Source organism: Chiloscyllium plagiosum, unplaced genomic scaffold, assembly GCF_037043375.1.
Source record: "Chiloscyllium plagiosum isolate Xiang-an unplaced genomic scaffold, Cpla_swu_hap1 HiC_scaffold_28, whole genome shotgun sequence".
In the NCBI taxonomy this organism is placed as follows: domain Eukaryota; kingdom Metazoa; phylum Chordata; class Chondrichthyes; order Orectolobiformes; family Hemiscylliidae; genus Chiloscyllium; species Chiloscyllium plagiosum.
This window is the reverse complement of record NW_028270166.1, coordinates 49983652-50005557: the sequence shown is the minus strand read 5'-3', so window position 1 is coordinate 50005557 and position 21906 is coordinate 49983652. Positions and strand designations below refer to the sequence as shown.

Below are 21906 nucleotides of genomic sequence, written 5' to 3'. Positions count from 1 at the left end.
AAAAAGAACTTCCATGTACGATTGTAAGTAGCAACAGATTCTAATCAGAAGCACATTAATGAATAGCAGATGCTCATAACATCAAGACCAATAAATAAAACAACATACCTCAGACAACCACATCAAGCAACACAACAAATATTATTGTCAAGTGAAAGCACAGACAAATGGTACACATAAAACATCGACTTCAGACAAATAACACAGATACCCGTAGTTTAACTAGGCCAACCACATCAACACACTTGTTAGAACAGCATGGTAGGTGCAAACATTCCTCAGATCACTGCATGTCTCCTCAAAGCCACTTTACCAGATACAATGATCAAATTAGAAACTTGATAGCAATACTCCCAACCCGTTTGGACAACTGCAGCTGTAACATCACTTGGAAAGAACATATACAATCTGCAACTGTACTGTTTTGGCTGGCACGGTGGCTCAGTGGTTAGCACTGCTGCCTCACAGCGCCAGGGACCCAGGTTCGATTCTAGCCTCAGGTGTCTGTCTGTGTGGAGTTTGCACATTCTCCCCGTGTCTGCATGGGTTTCCTCCGGGTGCTCTGGTTTTTTCTCACAATCCAAAGATGTGCAGGTCAGGCGAATTGGCCAGGCTAAATTGCCCATAGTGTTAGGTGCAGTAGTCAGAGGGAAATGGGTCTGATGGGTTACTCTTCGGAAGATCGGTGTGGACTTGTTGGGCCGAAGGGAATCTGTGTCTGCGTGGGTTTCCTCCGGGTGCTCCGGTTTCCTCCCACAGTCCAAAGATGTGCAGGGTCAGGTGAATTGGCCATGCTAAATTACCCGTAGTGTTAGGTAAGGGGTAAATGTAAGGGTATGGGTGGGTTCGCTTCGGCGGGTCGGTGTGGACTTGTTGGGCCGAAGGGCCTGTTTCCACACTGTAATGTAATCTGTAATCTGTAATCTAGACTGGGATTAGACCTATACCTACCCCTCTATCATTGATGTATTGTGCCTACAGGATGCACGAAGGTAACTCATCAATGATAATCAAACAGCAACACCTTTATTGGTGACCTTTATTAACAAAAATGATGAGTAACAGAGAAGTCAGGGGAACATCACTAAGTCATATATCACCCTGACTTGGATATTCAGTACCTTCTCTTCATTAGCAATGAGTCAATATCATGAATACTTACTGAGCACCATCACACAGATCATATAAGTTATTCAAACTTAGGGACCACAGCACAATACTTCCACTGCAGAGCACCATGACTACTTAATGTCAGCAAGTGAAAAATAGTCGACTTCAGGATTACTGTTAGAACTGGTTACAGTGTAGGGAACTTTATCTGGTTTGTGCTATGCTAAATGAATTGACACAGCGTCACAAACTGAAAGAACATAATATTATTAAATGCAAAAACGCATTTTGGGCATATAGTACAAAACCTGCAATGTGCCCAAACCAGCAGAACTTTTGCTTTGAGAACCCTAGCAAATGAAAAGGTGTTCCATAATTAATTTTTCTACATTAACCAGAAAAGGGCAATTTACTGCCTTAAACATGTGTACAACAAAAACAACTGTTAGAAATGAGATATTCCAAGGACTACAATCACCCCTACCAGTCAGATGTTAATCTGTATAGTCTTTCAGATGTTAAAATTTCACTCGTCATTGAGATGGTGGTATGATACATACAGTGGGGCACCAATATCCATTGCTGTGGCTGGAGGGGCTAAAATGCTCACTTCATACCTCAGGCACTCTTAGCTGTGCTATCACAATGAGTGTCAAGTACCCAAACCATAAGAGTCAGTTGAGGTAATATTGCACATCTCCATCTTGGAACTGGCTCAGCATCCTAGAATGGAATCTTAGAATAAGACCTGTGCCTTGGAATGGGAATGAGGCAGTTTGAATTAAAAGATCCAACAGTAAGTTTAAATTGTGGCAGCCAAATTGCATGTGTAATTTGTGTTAAATGCAGAACAGAAAATAAACATTCCAATGTCTGCAGCATGGTTTGGTTAAAAAAAAAGAGTAGATGATGGGTTATTCTGTGTTAAAATTAGATGGTAGATACGTGTACTTATTTAGAACGTGAAAGCCCCCCAAGATTTGAAGGAATCTAGTTTACAGTTTTTAATTAGATAGAGCTGCAATTCTTTACAACAGCACATGGTTTAAACAAAAACAGTACATGTGGACCTAAAATAGGCAGTAAAATTTCTTTATTCTTCCTTATATTTATTGACTTACAATCATACATTATTGACTTACAATTATCACAGAAAGAGGTCCTTCAGTCCACCATGTCCATATCTACAAAAAACACCAAATTACAATAATCCCATTTACCTACTCATGCTCCACAGACTTCTATGCTCTGGCATTTTAAGTGCTTGTCTTGATGCTACTTAAACATTGCAAGAGTACCTGCTCCAACCATTCAGGTAATGTGTTCACCACTCTCCAAGTAAAAAAATCTTTATCCCCTCCAAAACAATTACTCCTCCACTTAAACTGAGACACTTTGATCTTTGACATTTCTATCATGGGGAAAAGATTTTCGTGATCAACCTGTCAATGCTTGTTACAATTTTGCATAGTTCATTCAGATTCCCTCCTCAGTCTCCCATGCTCCAGAGAAGATAAACCAGCCTATCCAGTCTATCCTCATAACTCACTGTGACCAGTGGAGTGCCACAAGGATCGGTGCTGGGTCCACTACTTTTCTTCATTTATATAAATGATTTGGATGTGAGGTATAGTTAGTAAGTTTGCAGATGACACCAAAATTGGAGGTATAGTGGACAGCGAAGGAGGTTACCTCAGGTTACAACAGGACCTTGATCAGATGAGCCAAGGGCTGAGAAGTGGTAGATGGAGTTTAATTCAGATAAATACAAGGTGCTGCATTTTGATATCCCATAGAATCATAGAGATGTACAGCATGCAAACAGATCCTTCCATCCAACTTGTCCATGCCGACCAGATATCCCAACCTAATCTAATCCCACCTGACAGCACCCCGCCCATATCTCTCCAAACCCTTCCTATTCATATACCCATACAGGTGCCTTTTAAATGTTGCAATTGCACTAGCCTCCACCACTTCCTCCGACAGCTCATTCCATACACTTACTACCCTCTGTGTGGAAAAAGTTGCCCCTTAGGTCTCTTTTATATCTTTCCCCTCTCACTCTAACCTATGCCCTCTAGTTCTGGATTTCCCCATCCCAGGGAAAAGACTTTGTCTGTTTACCCTATCCATGCCCCTCAAGATTTTGTCAACCTCTATAAGGTCACCCCTCAGCTCTGGTGCTCCAGGGAAAACACCCCCAACCCATTCAGCCTCTCCCTATAGCTCAAAACCTCCAACCCTGGCAACATCCTTGTAAATCTTTTCTGAACCCTCTCAAGTTTCACAACAGAATTGCACACAATACTCCAACAGTGGCCTAACCAATGTCCTGTAGAGCCGCAACATGTCCTCCCAACTCCTGTACTCAATACTCTGACCAATAAAGGAAAGCATACCAAACGCCTTCTTCACTATCCTTCCTACCTGCGACTCCACTTTCAAGGAGCTATGAACCTGCACTCCAAGGTGTCTTTGTTCAGCAACACTCCCCAGGACCTTACCATTAAGTGTATAAGTCCCCCTAAGATTTGCTTTCTCAAAATGCAGCACCTTGTATTTATCTGAATTAAACTCCATCTACCACTTCTCAGCCCTTGGCTCATCTGATCAAGGTCCTGTTGTAACCTGAGGTAACCTCCTTCGCTGTCCACTATACCTCCAATTTTGGTGTCATCTGCAAACTTACTAACTATACCTCACGTCCAAATCATTTATATAAATGAAGAAAAGCAGTGGACCCAGCACCGATCAATGTGGCACTCCACTGGTCACAGGCCTCCAGTCTGAAAAGCAACCCTCCACCACCACACTCTGTCTTCTACCTTTGAGCCAGTTCTGTATCCAAATGGCTAGTTCTCCCTGTATTCCATGAGATCTAAGCTTGCTAACCAGTCTCCCATGGGGAATCTTGTCGAGCACCTTACTGAAGTCCATATAGATCACATCTACCACTCTGCCCTCATCAATCCTCTTTGTTACTTCTTCAAAAAACTCCATCAAGTTTGTAAGACATGATTTCCCACGCACAAAGCCATGTTGACTATCCCTAATCAGTCCTTGCCTTTCCAAATACATGTACATCCTGTCCCTCAAGATTCCCTCCAACAACTTGCCCACCACTGACATCAGTCTCACTGGTCTATAGTTCCCTGGCTTGTCCTTACTACCCTTCTTAAATAGTGGCACCACGTTAGCCAACCTCCAGTTTTCCGACACCTCATCTGTGACTATCGATGATACAAATATCTCAGCAAGAGGCCCTTCAATCACTTCCCTAGCTTCACACAGAGTTCTACGGTACACCTGATCAGGACCTGGGGATTTATTCATTTTTATGCATTTCAAGACATCAAGCACTTCCTCCTCTACCTGACATATGCTTCAATCTTTTTCTTAACCAAACCCTCAATCTCTTTAGTCATCCAGCATTCCTTATACCTACCAGCTTTTCCTTTCACTCTAACAGGAATATACTTTCGCTGGACTCTCATTATCTCATTTCTGAAGGCTTCCCATTTTCCAGCTGTCCCTTTACCTGCAAACATCATCCCAGGCAGCATACTGGTGAATCCTGTCTATACCCTCTTCAGGACAATCACATCTTTCCAATAGTGTGGCGACCAGAAATGAGCACAGTATTCAATCTGTGGCCTCACCAGTGTTGTAAGAAGACTTCAGAGTTGAAAAATGTGGTGCTGGAAAAACACAGCAGGCCAGGCAGCATCGAGGAGCAGGAGAATCGACGTTTCGGGCATAAGCCCTTCTTCAGGAGTCCTCACTTTCTCCTCCTTGTAATAAGACTTCCTTAGAGCTTATGTCCAAAACATCGACTCTCCTGCTCTTCGGTTGTGCCTGACCTGCTGTGCTTTTCTAGCACCATACTCTCGACTCTGATCTCCAGCATCTGTAGTCCTCACTTTTCCTATATTCTACACGCCAACTAATGAAGGCAAGCATCCCATGCGTCTTCTTCATCATCCTGTCTACCTGTGCTGACATCTTCTGGGATCTATAGACTTGTAAACCAAGGTCCATTTGTTCCTCAGAATGACCTACTAAGCACTGTGCATACTCTTCCCTTATTAGAGCTCCCAAAATGCATCATCTTGCACTTATAAGGATTAAATTACATCTACTCTGACCAATTTACCAGCTGATCGATATCAAATGGAACCTGAGAACATTCGCCTATCATCAACAGCTACAAATTCATGTCATACTTACTAATTATATTTTAATTGTTAACATATATAACAAACTATTGGTCCAGCACCAATCCCTATAGTACTCTGCCGGTCACAGGCTTCCATTCCCAAAAACAACCCTCCATCATCACGCTTTGCGTCCTACCTCAAGCCAATTTTGGAGCCAGTTTGCCAAATTGCCTTGGATCCCATGGACTCTTACCTTTTGAACGAATCTTTCATGTGAGACCTTGTCAAAGCAAGTCACGTAAAATGCACTACCTTCATCAATCTGTTTAGTTACTTTTTCAAAACTCTTAATGAAATTAGTCAGACAAGATCTCCCTTCAATAAATCTGCGCTGATTATTCCTGCTTGATTAATCCTGTCTCTCAGAATTGTTCCAATAAATTTCCCACCAGTGATATCAGACTAACTGGTTTCTAATTTTGTGGCCTGTTCCTGCTGCAATTCTTGAATAACGGAACCACATTAGCTATCCTGCAGTCATCTGGCACTTCACCTTTGGCCAGCGAAGTATTAAATGTCTTCATCAGGTGCCCAGCAATCTCCTCCATTGCCTCCCCCACAGCAGCCTGGACTATTTCTCATTAGGCCCTAAAGATTTATGTATCTTCATGGCTACTAAAACATTTAATACCTCCTCCTTATTGGTCTTAACATGTGCTAGAATCTCACCATCCCAAATGAAATCACCAGCTACGTCTTTCTCCTTTATGAAAACAGATCAGAAACACTCATTTAAGACTTCACCCATGTCCATTGGTTCCATGCACAACGATCCCTTTGGTCTCTAATAGGCTCCACACTTTCCCAGGTAATCCTCTTATCTTAATATACTTATAAACTATCTTAGAATTATCCTTAATCCTATCTGCCAAAGATATTCAATGGCCTCTCAAATACTCAACTACTTGCTTTTTTAAGCATCCCCCCTACATTTCTGAGGAGCCTGGCTTCTTTTTTAATGCTCTGTACGCAACAAATGCTTCCTTCTTTTTCTTTATCAAACCCTTGACTACAAGGGTTCTCTGAGCTTGTTGCCCTTACCCGTCGCTCTTAGATGAACATTCTGACCCTGAACTCTCACGATACTATTTTTAAAAGACTCCCACTTTCCAAATGTAGACTACTAATTTCAAAATCAGTTACAGTAATGACATTAAATGTCGTTAATTCCTTCATTAGTCATTTTTTGTACATAATTATTGCATCTTTGGCAATATTTTAAAACAGACAAAAATTTACATCACACTTAGAAGAGAAGAATTTGCCTATTGGCCTGGCCGATATTCATTCCTCAATCGTTAAAGACAGCTGGAGAGATTGTGCATGCGTAAATTTGATTCCACATGTATCAGTGGCTGCATTTTCCAAGTATCTGTTATGTATGAAGTGTTCTGAGGTGTCTAGTAGTTTGATGGAGATCTGTTGAAACAAAATGAACTGGCAGCAAGTAGAAGAATAATAAACTCTCTCAGCTCTCTAAGTGTGAGGTGATTCACTTTGGTAAGCGTAATCAAAAGATGGGGTACTGGGCTAATGGTCGGATACTTGGTAGTGTGGATGAGCAGAGGGATCTTGGTGTCCATGTACACAGATCTTTGAAAGTTGCCACCCAGGTAAATAGTGCGGTGAAGAAGGCATATGGCGTACTGGCTTTTATTGGTAGAGGAATTGAGTTCCGGAGTACTGAGGTCATGTTGCAGTTGTATAAGACTCTGGTGCGGCCGCATCTGGAGTATTGTGTGCAGTTTTGGTCGCCATATTATAGGAAGGATGTGGAGGCACTGGAACGGGTGCAGAGGAGGTTTCCCAGGATGTTGCCTGGTATGGTAGGAAGATCGTATGAGGAAAGGCTGAGGCACTTGGGGCTGTTTTCATTGGAGAAAAGAAGGTTTAGGGGTGACTTGATAGAGATGTACAAGATGATTAGGGGTTTAGATAGGGTCGACAGTGAGAATCTTTTTCCACGTATGGAGTCAGCTATTACAAGGGGGCATAGCTTTAAATTAAGGGGGGGTAGGTATAGGACAGATGTTAGGGGTAGGTTCTTTACTCAGCGAGTCGTGAGTTCATGGAATGCTCTGCCAGTAGCAGTGGTGGACTCTCCCTCATTATGGGCATTTAAGCGGGCATTGGATAGGCACATGGAGGATAGTGGGCTAGTGTAGGTTAGGTGGGCTTGGATCGGCGCAACATCGAGGGCCGAAGAGCCTGTACTGCGCTGTATTCTTCTATGTTCTAGCTGTAGGACTTGTATGATGATAAAAACAATGCGTGAACAAATGGAACAGAATTGCAGTAAGCATGAATATGATAGTTAGCACAATGGAGTGGGAGAGATGTGCGAAAACCAATAGGAAATCCTGCTTTGTACTATCTGCTGGGCACGTCTATGATGTGACAATCTCACCTAATTTTAAACTTTCATTAACGCTGGGAACCTGCACCACCCAATGCTCACACACATGACTATTAATATCGGGACTTGTATTTAACTTTCCAACTTTAAAACACTGCTTTCAGAACTCCATCTACTCGTGCTGAATTGGAAACCAGTCACACTTTTCATACATTTAAGATGCGCTTCTTAGAATCATCTTTTTCCATTATGCACAATGCAGTAAATCATTAGATATGGACAAATACTGAGAAGGGGTACTTTCAGAGACAATTTAATCAACTTACTTTAGGCAAGATTGGCCCAGGCTAAGACAAGCTACCACAGGGCATTAGATCAGTCACATATTCAAATTTATACACACACAGTGGGAACAAATGCAAGTGAGCGAGAGACGGAGGGAGGGAGAAAAGCCAGAAAATTATAAAGCAACCAGTGTAAAATCTGCTCTGAGGAAATTATTGGAATCTATAATGAAGATTAGAGTGACTGAACTCAAAGCAAAATGTAACTGGTCAGACAGCCAATTTGTAATGGATAGGTCTTATCTATTGAACAACTTTCATTTTTTCAGGAAATAACTTAGTCAGAGGAATGTCTATGGATGCTGATGCTATGGACTTCCGGGGCATTCAATAATGCTTCATAAAAAACACTGTTACCTAACACTGAATCTCATACATTTAACTTGCTTAGGAGTTGGTTAAAAGACAGAAAATGGGCACATAATTGCATTGTATGGAAATATGGAGTCCCACTTGGACCACTGCTGCTGTCTCAACTATTCAAGACAAGCATGAATTAATTATTGAGATAATACAACTCTTCTAAATCTGCCAATGACACAAATTGGTGGCACAGTACGTAATACAGGCAATAGCTTAAAACTACAATGTGATGGGTTAAGTGAATGGAAAAACTGTACTCAATGAATTTTAATGCTGGTAATTGTATAGTTATCTACTTTGAACCAAAAATGTACTATTTTAAACCCAGCTTAATACATTTTTGCAAGTTAAGGATATTCAGATCTATGATGCTAAGTGGCTGAAAGTAGTTAGGATGCATAGCAGCCATGACTACACAGAACTGCAGCAGAACAGGTTCAAGGGTTGCATGACCAACTCCTCTACCGATACTTATATAGATTTTCAATAAAAAAAACTGAATTTGCATTTTTACTGCAGAACTTGGTAATGTGGGTTTCCTGGTATATGAATCACAAAAGGTTCACATGCAGATATAACAAGTGACAAGGAAGGGAAATGGAGGGCTTCGATGATTATTTGGATAGAAATAGGATGCAAAAGTATGAAGAAAAACTAGGAGACTGGCACGAGGTAATGATGCTTGTTTGGAGAACTGGTGTAGCTATAACAGGCTGAATGGCCTCCTGTGCAACAACAATTCTGTGATTCTGGAACATTGACAGTTATTGCGAAGGAATGGAATACAAAAATTGGGAAGTTCTGGCAACTCTTAACTCCTCTCCAATGTTTCTAGCAAGGTGCTCAATTCAAGGACAACCAGGCACTGTCAATAAATGCTGGCCTTATCAGTACTGCCCACATCTTATGAAAAAGAATAAACAAAAGTGGTTCAGAGAAGGTTCACTCGACTCATTCCCTGGATGATAGGCTTATCTTACGAAGGAAGGCCGAATAGGTCGGGCCATTAGAGTTAGAAGAATATGGGGTGAAGATCCTCAGTGGGGAGGCTTGATAGAATAGATATTTGGAGAGGTAGAAAAGAACTGGGGAAAACATGGATTTTAGACAGAGATGAAAGGCTTTTTTTTCCTTGCAGAGTCATTAGTTTGTGGAATTCTCTTCATGAGAAAACAGTAGAGGTAGGTTCACTGAATTTATTCAAAACACACTTAGCTTTGTTATTGATATACAAGATTTATGAGGGTCGAAACGCCCCTGGTCTAAATAACTCCACCACCCTGTGACCAAACACTTCAACTCCCCCTCCCCAAGGACATGCAAGTTGTTGGCCTCCTCCATCGCCAAATCCTAGCCACCTGATGCCTGGAAGAAGAACACCTCATCTTCTGCCTTGGGACCTCCAACCACACAGGATCAATGTTGATTTCACCAGTTTCCTCATTTCCTTTGCCCCCTCCTTATTCCAGATCTATCCCTCTAGCTCGGCAATGCCCTCTTGAACTATCCTACCTGTCCATCTCCCTTCCCATGTATCTGCTCCACCCTCCTCTCTGACCTATCACCATCATCCCTCACCTTCATCTCCTATCACATTCCCAGCTACCTTCACCCCAGCTCCAACCCCCTCTCATTTATCTCTCCGCCCCCACCTTGGACTCCCCTCATTCCTGATGAAGACCTCATACTCGAAACATCAACTCTCCTGCTCCTTGGATGCTGCCTGACCTGCTGTGCTTTTCCAGCACCACAATTTTCAACTCTCATCTCCAGCATCTGCAGTCCTCACTTTCTTCAAGACCTATGAGGGGCAGCCTGGAACTAGATCCTTGCTTGAGTAACAACTTTCAAGGAGGAGAACAGCAGATAATACCCTATAATGTTAAATTTCCATTGATCAGTTACAGTTTGCTACTTGTACTTTTATATGAATATAAACTACACATTGGCTGAAGGGGCTCTATGACTCTATGTGGTATACTTCACCAGTGCTAAGGTTCGCATTTTATCCAAACATGCGATCTTGAACGAAAATTGGAGAAACCCACTTTTCCTGTTTATCAGCATGATCTGAATGATTACTCCACTATATCCCTGTGGCAAGTATGGTGAGTCAGGTAGGTCAGCAGCTATATTTTATTTCTTCTTTATAGTAAGTGCCAAAAATAAGCTGCCAAGCTTTTGAAATAAACACCATCACACGGGTGGCTTTGAAAATATTGCCGTACAGCTATTCAGAATCAGAAGAGGACTAACTATTACCCTTAACCAATTTGCTCAGATTAAAGGAATGCTTATTGTGCACTTGCCTTAATGGGCAAAATCATTTGGAATTCCGCTAACGTGACATTTACCCTCTCCTCCCTTAAGGTCCCATTGAATTGCTATAAGGTACACATTGATAATTATCTCGACTCAAAAGGCAATTAATCGTCACAACAGAAATTGCAAATCCACAGACCTAAACTGAGCCCTCCCCAAGAAACCACGTAAGTTCTTCCCCAAATACTTCAAAGTCTTTACAGGAATCAGGTCTTTAAAATAAAGATTTTTGAACACAGCTTCAATAATTCTAAAGCAGGCGTGTATTCTAATATTTTCTATAAATTCTAAATTGCAGTCTGCACAGGAGCACAGTAAAACAGATAACTTCTCACAATGCTACTCACTTTAAATGAATAATCGATATAGTTATTTCAAATTTAAAGAAAAGGCACAGAAATGATACTGCAACAGTGAAATTGTCAAACGGCTGGACAAAATGGTTGAATACAGACTGCATGTATAAGAATATTAAACTTGGAAATTTGTTGAGGTTGGGAATTCAGTGTCGGGCTGAAGGTGGTGTTGCTTTTCCCTCCAACACCTGAGGTTCATGTATGTTTAAAGCAGTTAATTTTAAAACTTTCCCAAATGTTTTACCACTTAGTACTAAGTAATGCAAAGAAGCAATGGTGTAATGGTATTCTACAGTATTCCATTGATAATCCAGAAATGCAGGTAATGTTTTGGAGACCTGGCTTCAAATCCCACTCTGGCAGATGGTGGAACTTAATTTCAATTAATCAAAATTAAAATCTGTATTTAAAACTCTAATGCTGGCCATAAAATCATTGTCACGATTGTCATAAAACTCCATCTGGTTCACTAATGCACCTGAGGGAAGGAAATCTGCCATCCTTACCTTGTCTCACATGTGTATCCAGAACCACAGCAAAGTAATTGACTTTTAACTAACTTCTGGGCAACTAGGGATGGATAATAAATGCTTGCCCAGCCAACAATGCCAACATCCCATGAATAAATACAAACAAAATGCAGATAAACCCGAAGAAATAAAAACTGGAAATAAATAATCTCGGTCAAGAAACGGCAGAGCAGGCTAAGAGTCTGAAATATAGTGTGGACAGTTGAAACTAGATTTAGAAACTTAAACACAGATGTCTCCATTGTTAATCTCTCCTGTTCAGAGTCACTGACACTGCTGACAGATTGGAGCACACTGACACATAAGGGAGGTGGATAAGTATTTGCAATTTGCTCCAGGTCTCAATCACAAATTCTGAAATACAAGCTCTGAACAGAGCTGATTGGTGAGAGTTGATCGGGCTTTAAATATTGGGGGGAAGTGGGGGGCTCAGTTACATGGAAAATTAGAAAATCAAAGGCTTAGAAACTTAAAGGCTTTCTTTCTGAATACGCAAAAGTATTTGAATAAATTTAATCAGTTAACAGCAAAAATAGAGACAAACTAGCATGATTTGGTGAAGATTAGTGAGAAGTGGCTGCAGAGAGACCAGATTTGGGAAATGAAAATTAAAAGGGTACTCGATGTTTCAGAATTTTAGGCAGGAAGGAAAAGGAGGTGGTGTAGCTTTGTTAGGAAAGTTAGAGATTAGGGGCACAGTGAGAAATGACATCAGGACCAGAGATTAAGACATGAATCAGTCTGGGCACAGATAAGAAATAACAAGTGAGAGAAATCTTCAGTGGGAGTAATCTATCGGTCCCCAAAAAATTAGTCCTGCAGTGGGGCACAGTATAAACCAAGAAATATTAGGGGACTTGCAGGAAAGATAAGAAATAACAGGACTTTAAGCTTATCAGCTCTGAATTATTACCCAAACCACATGCAAATTAGCACAAGGATGAGCATACCAGGACAGTGAACACACAGCTGTGAAGACAATGTGGCAAAGAGATCTCATCTCATGAGACATTGACACTAGTACAATAACTGGAAGGAACCGCATCAATGGCAAGAGCTATATCTAAATGGTGTTAAGACTAGGATCTTAATGATAGATAGAATGATCATTTAAAATAGTGAATGGGAGCTAAGCGAAGGGTGAGGGCATAGTGTAAGCAGTGGTATAAATAATTAAAAAAAAAAGGGGTGAGAATACAGTAACAGTCAGAAATTGCTCTTTAAGCACTACAGCTCAAAGGTAAAACTAAAATGGAAAACTAATCCTGGAAACTTAAACCAGGAGAACTACCTAAGTGGTCTGCAAGTAAAACTTTACAGCAGAAAGGCATGTTTGATTGTGTGACTGAAATAAGTGTTCCTTACACAAAGGTTCTTACACAAGGAAGTATTCTGTAGCAACACATTCCAACCCCAACAGCAGGCAATCTGTCCAGATTTAGTCATGAACTAGTTTAGTTTACAACCTAAAGACCTGTGAACATTTACTTTGTAGCATACATAATACAATCGAGTTCAAGGTAGAGTTTGAAAGGGCAAAATGTCGAACAACTAAAAATCTGTAATTAGATAATGCTATTTCAATATGATGGGGCAGAGACATTTCACGGGGCTAACCAAATACATTAATGGTAAATAACAGATCGGGCTCTAGAGGGTTACAAGGTAGCCAGGAAGGAACTGAAGAATGGAATTAGAAGGGCTAGAAGGGGGCATGAAAAAGCCTTGGCAGGTAAGTTTAAGGAAAACTCCAAGGCACTCTACACTTATGTGAGGAACAAGAGGACGGCCAGAGTGAGGGTAGGGCCGATCAGCGATAGTGGAGGGAATTTGTGCCTGGAGTCGGAGGAGGTCCTTAAAGAATACTTTGCATTGGTATTCACAAGTGAGGACATTTGTGAGGACAGTGTGAAACAGATTGATAAGCTTGAACAGATTGCTGTTAAGGAGGAGGATGTGCTGGAAATTTTGAAAAACAAGAGAACAGATAAGTCCCCTGGACCAGGCAGGATAAACCCAAGGCTATGACGGGAAGCAAAAAAAATAGATTGCTACACCTTTGGTGATGATCTTTGTGTCCTCATTGTCCACTGGAGTAGTACCAGGTAATTGGAGGGTGGCAAATGTTATTCCTTTATTCAAGAAAGGAAATAGGGATAACCCTAGGAATTACAGACCAGTCAGTCTTATGTCACTGGTGGACATATTATTGGAGAGGATTCTGAAAGATGAGATTTATGATTATTTGGAAAAACATAGTTTGATTACAAATAGACATCTTGGCTTTGAGAGGGGCAGATCATGTCTCACAAGCATTAATGAATTATTTGAGGATGTGACAAAACACATTGATGAAGGCAGAGCAGTGGATGTAGTGTATATGGATTTTAGTAAGGTGTTTGATAAGGTTCCCCATGGTAGGCTCATTCAGAAAGTAAGGAACATGGGATACAGGGAAATTTGGCTATCTGCATACAGAATTGGCTGGTCCACAGAAGACAGAGGGTGGTAGTAGATGGAAACTATTCAGCCTGGAGCTCGGTGACCAGTGGTGTTCTGCAGGGATCTGTTTGGGAAAACCTCCGTTTTTTTTTATTTTTATAAATGACTTGGATAAGGTACAGGAAGAGTGAATTTGTACATTTGCCGATGACACGAAGGTTGGTGGAGTTGTGGATACTGTGGAGTGCTGTTGTAGGTTGCTTCAGGACATTGACAGGATACAGAGCTGGGCTGAGAGGGAGCAGATGGAATTCAACCTGGATAAATGAAGTGATTCATTTTGGAAGGTCAAATTTGAATGTACATTACAGGGTTCTTGCCAACGTGGAGGAACAGAGGGATCTTGTGGTCCATGTCCATGGATCCCTCAATGCCACCCAAGTTGATAGGGTTGTTAAGAAGGGATATGGTGTGTTGGCTTTCCTTAGCAAAGGGTTTGAGTCTAAGAACCACAAGGTTATGCTGCAGCTCTATAAAGCCCTGGTTAGACCACACTAGGAATATTGGGTTCAGTTCGAGTTGACTCATTATAGGAAGGATGTCGAAGCTTTAGAGAGGGTGCAGAGGAGATTTGCCAGGATGCTGCCTGGATTCGAGGACATGATAGAGGTGTACAAGATGACGAGAGGCATAGATAGAGTGGATAGCTAGAGACTTTTTCCCAGGGCGGAAATGGCTATCATGAGGGGACATAATTTTAAGGTAATTGGAGGAAGGTTTAGGGGAGATGTCAGAGGTAGGTTCTTTGCACAGAGTGGTGGGTGTGTGGAATGCACTGCCAGCAGTGACAGTAGAGTCAGATACATTAGGGACATTTGAGCAACTCTTGGATAGGAACATGGATGATAGCAAAACATAGGGTTTGTAGATTAGTTTGATCTTAGAGTAGGATAAAAGGTCGGCACAACATCAAAAGCCGAAGGTCCTGGACTGTTCTATGTTCTATAATCAAAGGGATGTATTCAAACAGAAAGCCATGGATGATTAAAAAAAGCAATAGACAATACAAAGATAAAAGAAAAAGCAAAACAGAGCATAGATCCTGGCAAACATCCGCAATGTACTCAACTACTTCCTTTAGGGAGCCCTGGGAAGGAAACCTTCTGTTCCTGGGAGTTTGTTACATTACAACTGTGACTACACTTCATTGGCTGTAAAGCACTTTAGGAAGTTACATGGTTGTAAAAGGTACTACACGGAAGCATAAAATCATAATGAAATAATGATAAAGTGTATAAGTGGTTAAAACTGCAGAAATTCACTTCAATGTAGGCAAACTTGAGTCCATGTACTTTGGACCAAGACAAAACAGGTCAGAGTACTTTTTAAATGGTGAAAAACTAGAAACAGTGAGGTCCCAAAAGACATGGGAGTCCATATGAATAAGTCATTAAAATGTCCTGAACAAAAACAGAAAATAACTAAAACATTAATGCCTTCATAGCTAGAACACAAGGATAAAAGAAGGTAGAAGATATGACCCAGCAATACAAGCCCTGGTTAGACCACATCTGTAGTACTGTGAACAGTTCTGTACATTACATCTCGTTGGATATACTGGCTTTGGAGAGAGTGCACTGCAGATTTATCTGCTATCCAAGGATTAAACTAAATTTATGGGCGGCACGGTGGCACAGTGGTTAGCACTGCTGCTTCACAGCGCCAGAGACCCGGGTTCAATACCCGCCTCAGGCGACTGACTGTGTGGAGTTTGCACGTTCTCCCCGTGTCTGCGTGGGTTTCCTCCGGGTGCTCCGGTTTCCTCCCACAGTCCAAAGATGTGCAGGTCAGGTGAATTGGCCATGCTAAATTACACCGTAGTGTTAGGTAAGGGGTAAATGTAGGGGCATGGGTGGGTTCGGTGGGGCGGTGTGGACTTGTTGGGCCGAAGGGCCTGTTTCCACACTGTAAGTAATCTAATCTAATCTAATCTAAAAAGAGGGATTATACAAAACGGGTATATTCCCTGGAATTTTCAAGTTCATGCATTTGTTTTAAGTGTTCAAGATATTAAGTGCAACAGATAAAGTATTGAGACAAGTGTCATGATAGTGAGGAAATATTGATTATGAATTTGCAAATGCTATTACCTTCTTTTAACACCTGGAACTTTCATGGACTGAAATGGTTTTAGAAGGAGTAAACCACTGATTTAAAATAACCATTGTAATCAGCAGACCCTCACAGGTTAGCAAAGCTTCATAAAACTAACGGGAAATAAACAAAAGTATCCAACTGAAATTATTATTTTTATAAAAATACTTTGAAACCTAACCAGTCAGGTGTAAAAAAAATCCTCATTTCCTATTTTGGTTTACACCTGTAAGTCCCACTTATCAGAAGTGAAAGCCGTATACAATTATGAGGCTTGAAGACGATTAGCTCAGACATTGAGACATACAACTTGCTTGTATTTCTGGAAGCTGTGACAGCAGAACTGAAGAAAGCTCTTTTCTCCTTGACTCTTGAAGGACAAATGAGGTGGTGGACAACACATATTGGAGAGAAACACTATATTGAGAACTTAAAGAATTCTTCAATGCTTGGTATTGCTAAGGACACAATCATAGAATCACCAGAGTGTGGAAGCAAACCATTCGGCCCATCGATTTCACACTGACCCTCCGAAGAGCATCCAACTTAGACCCACCCCACTACCCTACCCCTGTAACCCTGTATTTACCATGGATAGTGCACCTAGCCTGCACACCCCTGATCACTATGGGCAATTTAGCAAGGCCAATCCACCTAACCTGCACATCTTTGGACTATGGGAAGAAACCAGAGCATTGAGGAAACTCACACTGAAATGGAGAGAATATGCAAACTCCCACAGAGCCAGTTGCCCAAGAGTGGAATGGAACAGGATCCCTGGCACTGTGCTAACCACTGAGACACCGTGTCATCCAAGACATCAATTAACCCCAGGTTAAAACTTTTATTTGTCTAGGATACCCTAAAGATGTCAAACTGTACATTCCTTTAAATCTTCCTTTTATACAGGGCACTATCCCTTTCTAACTTTGTATCTCTGTATGTATGCTTGATCTAAGGTCTTTATTACTTTAAAGTTAGCAGGTAATAAATTTGCTCTTCCCTTTACACAAGAAAACCTTGTGCTTAGCTCCTTAAGACAGCAGACATTGGATGACCACATGTTTAGTCACAAGCGGTAGAGCCTTAAACTAAAAGAATTATAAAATGTTTTCATCATCAACTGAGGAGCTTGAAAAGGGGAGGCAAGAGGTCTGATCTGGCCGAAACACCAATTATTTCTCAACATTGGGTAGTCAAAGGCAAGGGGCAGAACTGAGTTCAGAACATTAACAAAAAATTAGGAAACATTTACTCTCCTCTGTAATACTAATAGGAAATGAAATGTTAAATTTAATCCATTGTTAACCTGATGCAAATCTTAGATGAATAGATTTTCTCAACCAAATATATATTACAGGAAACAATGCAAAGATGGAGTTAAATTGCAGATCAGTCTCAATTTTGTGGGCGGCACGGTGGCACAGTGGTTAGCACTGTTGCCTCACAGCACCAGAGACCCGGGTTCAATTCCCGCCTCAGGCGACTGACTGTGTGGAGTTTGCACGTTCTCCCCGTGTCTGCGTGGGTTTCCTCCAGGTGCTCCGGTTTCCTCCCACAGTCCAAAGATGTGCAGGTCAGGTGAATTGGCCACGCTAAATTGCCCGTAGTGTTAGGTAAGGGGTAAATGTAGGGGTATGGGTGGGTTGTGCTTCGGCGGGGCGGTGTGGACTTGTTGGGCCGAAGGGCCTGTTTCCACACTGTAATGTAATCTAATCTAATCTAATCTAATCTAAAGATCTACTATGTTCTTACGATAATAATTGTAAAAAAGGTGCTTAATTAAGTGGTGACAGGTGATAACTAACGCAAGGCAAAAACAATTCAAAGCAAATGATATTTTTAAATTTGAAATGAGCTTTGAATTTTTATATTTATGCAAGCACATCAGAATCAAACCCACTTCCAAATTAAGAATCGGAAAATATGAATTAGAGTTTTATAGCCTCCAAGGAGGCCACTTAGGCCAGCAGTGGCCGTTCTAAAGCACTGCCCATTTTGCCACATCTCTCACTTTATTTTTTCAAAGTTTTCTCAACTTCTCCTTTTAAAGTTATTGTGCATTCTGCTTTCACCACTATTTGCGGTCAGGCAATTCATGATCTAACAACTCTCTATGCAAAAAAATCCACAATCTCTTCCTTTGTTTCTTGGTTCTGAATTTGTAATTCCATTTCTTTCTCTGTCTCCACAATATTCACTCCCAGGACTCAGTTTTAAGTACAAACTACTGTAATTTCATTTTTTATATTTAAGCCCCTTGTTCACCCCCCCCATTTCTCAACACTATCACTTCTTCACACCCATTTTTCACTCATTGTCTCTCCTCCATCCATATTGTCCAGCCCTCCATGCCTCTCCTTCACTCAATTCTTCACCCCTGCATGCCTTTCCTTCACCCCATTCTCCACACTCTCAATGTTTTTCTTTCACTTCCATTCTACACCCCTCAATGCCTCTCCTTCACTGCATTCTCCGTCTCCAATGCATATCCTTCCAACCCATTCACCACATCCTCACACTAAATGCCTATTCCACCTTCTTATTTTCTTATCATTACAGGCTCCTCCTTTTAGGACAATATAGTTCCTTCTTGTCCTCAACTCTTATCCTATTAAGCTAGTTATCTGCTGGGTTACTTTCTTGAACTACCATAATTCTACTACTAAGCACATTGTCCCCTTCTTTCTGGAGGCCCTATCTACCATGCCACTCTTGTTCATTACTCCATACTCTTTCTTCTGCTGTTCTTCAAGGAGAAAGTGAGGTCTGCAGATGCTGGAGATCAAAGTTGAAACTTTATTGCTGGAACAGCATAGCAGGTCAGGCAGCATCCAGGGAACAGGAGATTCGACGTTTCGGGCACAGGCCCTTCTTCAGGAATGAGCAGAGAGTGTTCAGCAGGAGAAGATAAAAGGTAGGGAGGAGGGACTTGGAGGAGGGGCGTTGGAAATGTGATAGGTGGAAAGGGGTCAAGGTGAGGGTGATAGGTCGGAGTAGGATGGAGGCGGAGAGGTCAAGAAGAAGACTCCAGGTCAGGAAGGCAGTGCCGGGCTGGAGGGATCCGGCTGAGACAAGGTGGGGGGAGGGGGGATGAAGAAACTGGTGAAGTCCAAGTTCATCCCCTGCGGTTGGAGGGTTCCCAGTCGGAAGATAAGACGCTCCTCCTCCGACCGTCGGGTTGTTGTGGTTTGGCGGTGGATGAGTCCAATGACCTGCATATCCTCGGTGGAGTGGGAGGGGGAGTTGAAATGCTGTGCTACAGGTTGGTTGGGTTGGTTCGTCCGGGTGGCCCAGAGGTGCTCTCTGAATCGCTCCGCAAGTAGGCGGCCTGTCTCCCCAATATAGAGGAGGTTACACCGGCTGCAGCGGATGCAGTAGATGATGTGGGTGGAGGTGCAGGTGAATCTGTGGCGGATATGGAAGTTTCCTTTGGGGCCTTGGAGAGAAGTGAGGGGGGAGGTGTGGGCGCCAGTGTTGCACCTCCTGCGGTTGCAAGGGAAGGTGCCGGGAGTGGAGGTTGGGTCGGTGGGGGGTGTGGATCTGACAAGGGAGTCGCGGAGGGAGTGGTCTCTACGGAAAGCTGATAGGGGAGGGGAGGGAAATATATCCTTGGTGCTGGGGTCTGTTTGGAGGTGGCGGAAGTGACGGCGGATGATGCGCTGTACATGGAGATTGGTGGGGTGGTAGGTGAGGACCAGTGGGGTTCTGTCCTGGTGGCGGTTGGAGGGGCGGGGCTCAAGGGCGGAGGAGCGGGAAGTGGAGGAGATGCGGTGGAGGGCACCGTCGACCACGTCGGGGGGGAAATTGCGGTCCTTGAAGAAGGAGGCCATCTGTGTTGTACGTATTTTGAACTGGTCCTCCTGAGAGCAGATGCGGCGGAGACGAAGGAATTGGGAGAATGGGATGGCGTTTTTACAGGGGGCAGGATGGGAGGAGGTGTAGTCCAGGTAGCTGTGGGAGTCGGTTGGTTTGTAGTAGATGTCCGTGTTGATTCGGTCGCCTGAGATAGAAACAGAAAGGTCTAGGAAGGGGAGGGAGGAGTCCGAGACTGTCCAGGTGAATTTGAGGTTGGGGTGGAAGATGTTAGTGTAGTGGATGAACTGTTCAACCTCCTCGTGGGAGCACGAGGTAGCGCCGATACAGTCATCAATGTAGCGAAGAAAAAGATGGGGGGTGGGGCCAGTGTAGTTGCGGAAGATGGATTGTTCCACATACCCTACGAAGAGGCAGGCATAGCTGGGGCCCATGCGGGTGCCCATGGCTACTCCTTTTGTTTGGAGAAGGTGGGAGGATTGGAAAGAAAAGTTGTTCAGGGTGAGGACCAGTTCGGTCAGTCGAAGGAGGGTGTCGGTGGAAGGGTACTGGGTGGTACGGCGGGAAAGGAAGAAGCGGAGTGCTTTGAGTCCTTCGTGATGGGGGATGGAGGTGTACAGGGACTGGATGTCCATGATGTGGGGTCTGCTGTTCTTCAGCATATTCTACACAAATGCAGCAAACATAAATCATTGCTAATTTCTGTACTATTTCCCAAAGCTCACAACACTCCGCACGAAACAGGATACGCCTGTTGCATGTATGCCTTCCATCTTGGCCCCTTATATTCATTCCCATAGTTCATCTTTTCCATATCGGGAGATCTAATAGCAGTTTGATTAATTGCTGCTGAACTTTGATATTCTGTTTCTCAAGACTAATCCTGATGTGTGGTCCATCACTTTAACATCCCATTACTTAAATATTCCAACCTTTCTCTCAGGATTGCCTATATTATTCAAAATAACCCAAACACTAGGAATAGTACCTCAAATCACCTCAGTATTTTGGAGCCATTTATTCTTAAGCATGACTTCAGAAACTTTAGACTTCAGCTCTTTTCTAGATGTTTTTCTGCACATTTGTCCTATCCATCTTCAATTTAACTGCCAGCAAACTTGAAGGGGTTTTCTGGCCTCCTTACGTGCCTGATGACTCTGGTAAGATGATGTCTGCATTTCACCTCAGCAGCTTTTCACCTTTTGTTGAAAAGCCTATTCATAGGCTGTTAGACCTCAACTATTTTCTTACCTGTTATACTCCCATCCTCTTTGTTTCGCATTAAGGCGTTGCTGCCCTTCTGGTTTCAGGTCTAGAAACAGACCTACAGTCAAGGCTTTGACCAGTCATTTCCCTATTTAGATTTTGACTTTGTATTAACAACCCCCAATGATTCACTTAAAATAAAAGGCAAACGAGAGGGATAAACCATTCTAACATACCCACATTATCACAACTGCATTCTAAAAGGTGAAAGTCATCCTGACTTTCCGTGGACAACATGAGGGATGGTGAACTGATTCAAGTGCAAAAGAGTTTAATCAGTAAGTTCTTATATTCAGATCTAAACTATACATTACCTTGGACATCTGGGTGAAGTCTGCAAAACCTCCACTTCCAAAGGCACTACTTCCAAAAGGATCCAATGTTCCAAATGGATCTGTAAACATTTACAATAAACTGGTTACAAACTATGACAGCAATATTAAATATCTTCATTTGAATTTAATCCTCAAAATGTAAAACTCTTTCCAAGTGGATGGCTTTAAAGAAAGATAACTTTAATATTAGTTTGTAAACAGTTCTTCAAATCATATACAAGGCCATAAAACTAAATACATCATGCTTGTACTGTGCTCCACAAAAATATTTAGGAGTGTACTAAATCTTACC

The 21906-nt window shown here is 42.2% G+C and overlaps 1 protein-coding gene across 14 annotated transcripts in view; it reads right to left on the bottom strand.

The window, feature by feature from the left end:
- The window catches only part of eps15l1a (epidermal growth factor receptor pathway substrate 15-like 1a), a 395032-nt gene that overhangs the window by 97715 nt on the left and 275411 nt on the right, over positions 1 to 21906 (bottom strand). For all 14 annotated transcript variants that reach the window (XR_015751883.1, XM_043720767.2, XM_087976202.1 and 11 more), the window contains one exon: positions 21594 to 21673. Coding sequence is in view for 13 of the 14 variants with exons in the window: in XM_043720767.2 (XP_043576702.2) it covers positions 21594 to 21673 (80 nt within the window). In the remaining variant the exon portion in view is untranslated. The remainder of the gene's footprint in view (positions 1 to 21593; positions 21674 to 21906) is intronic.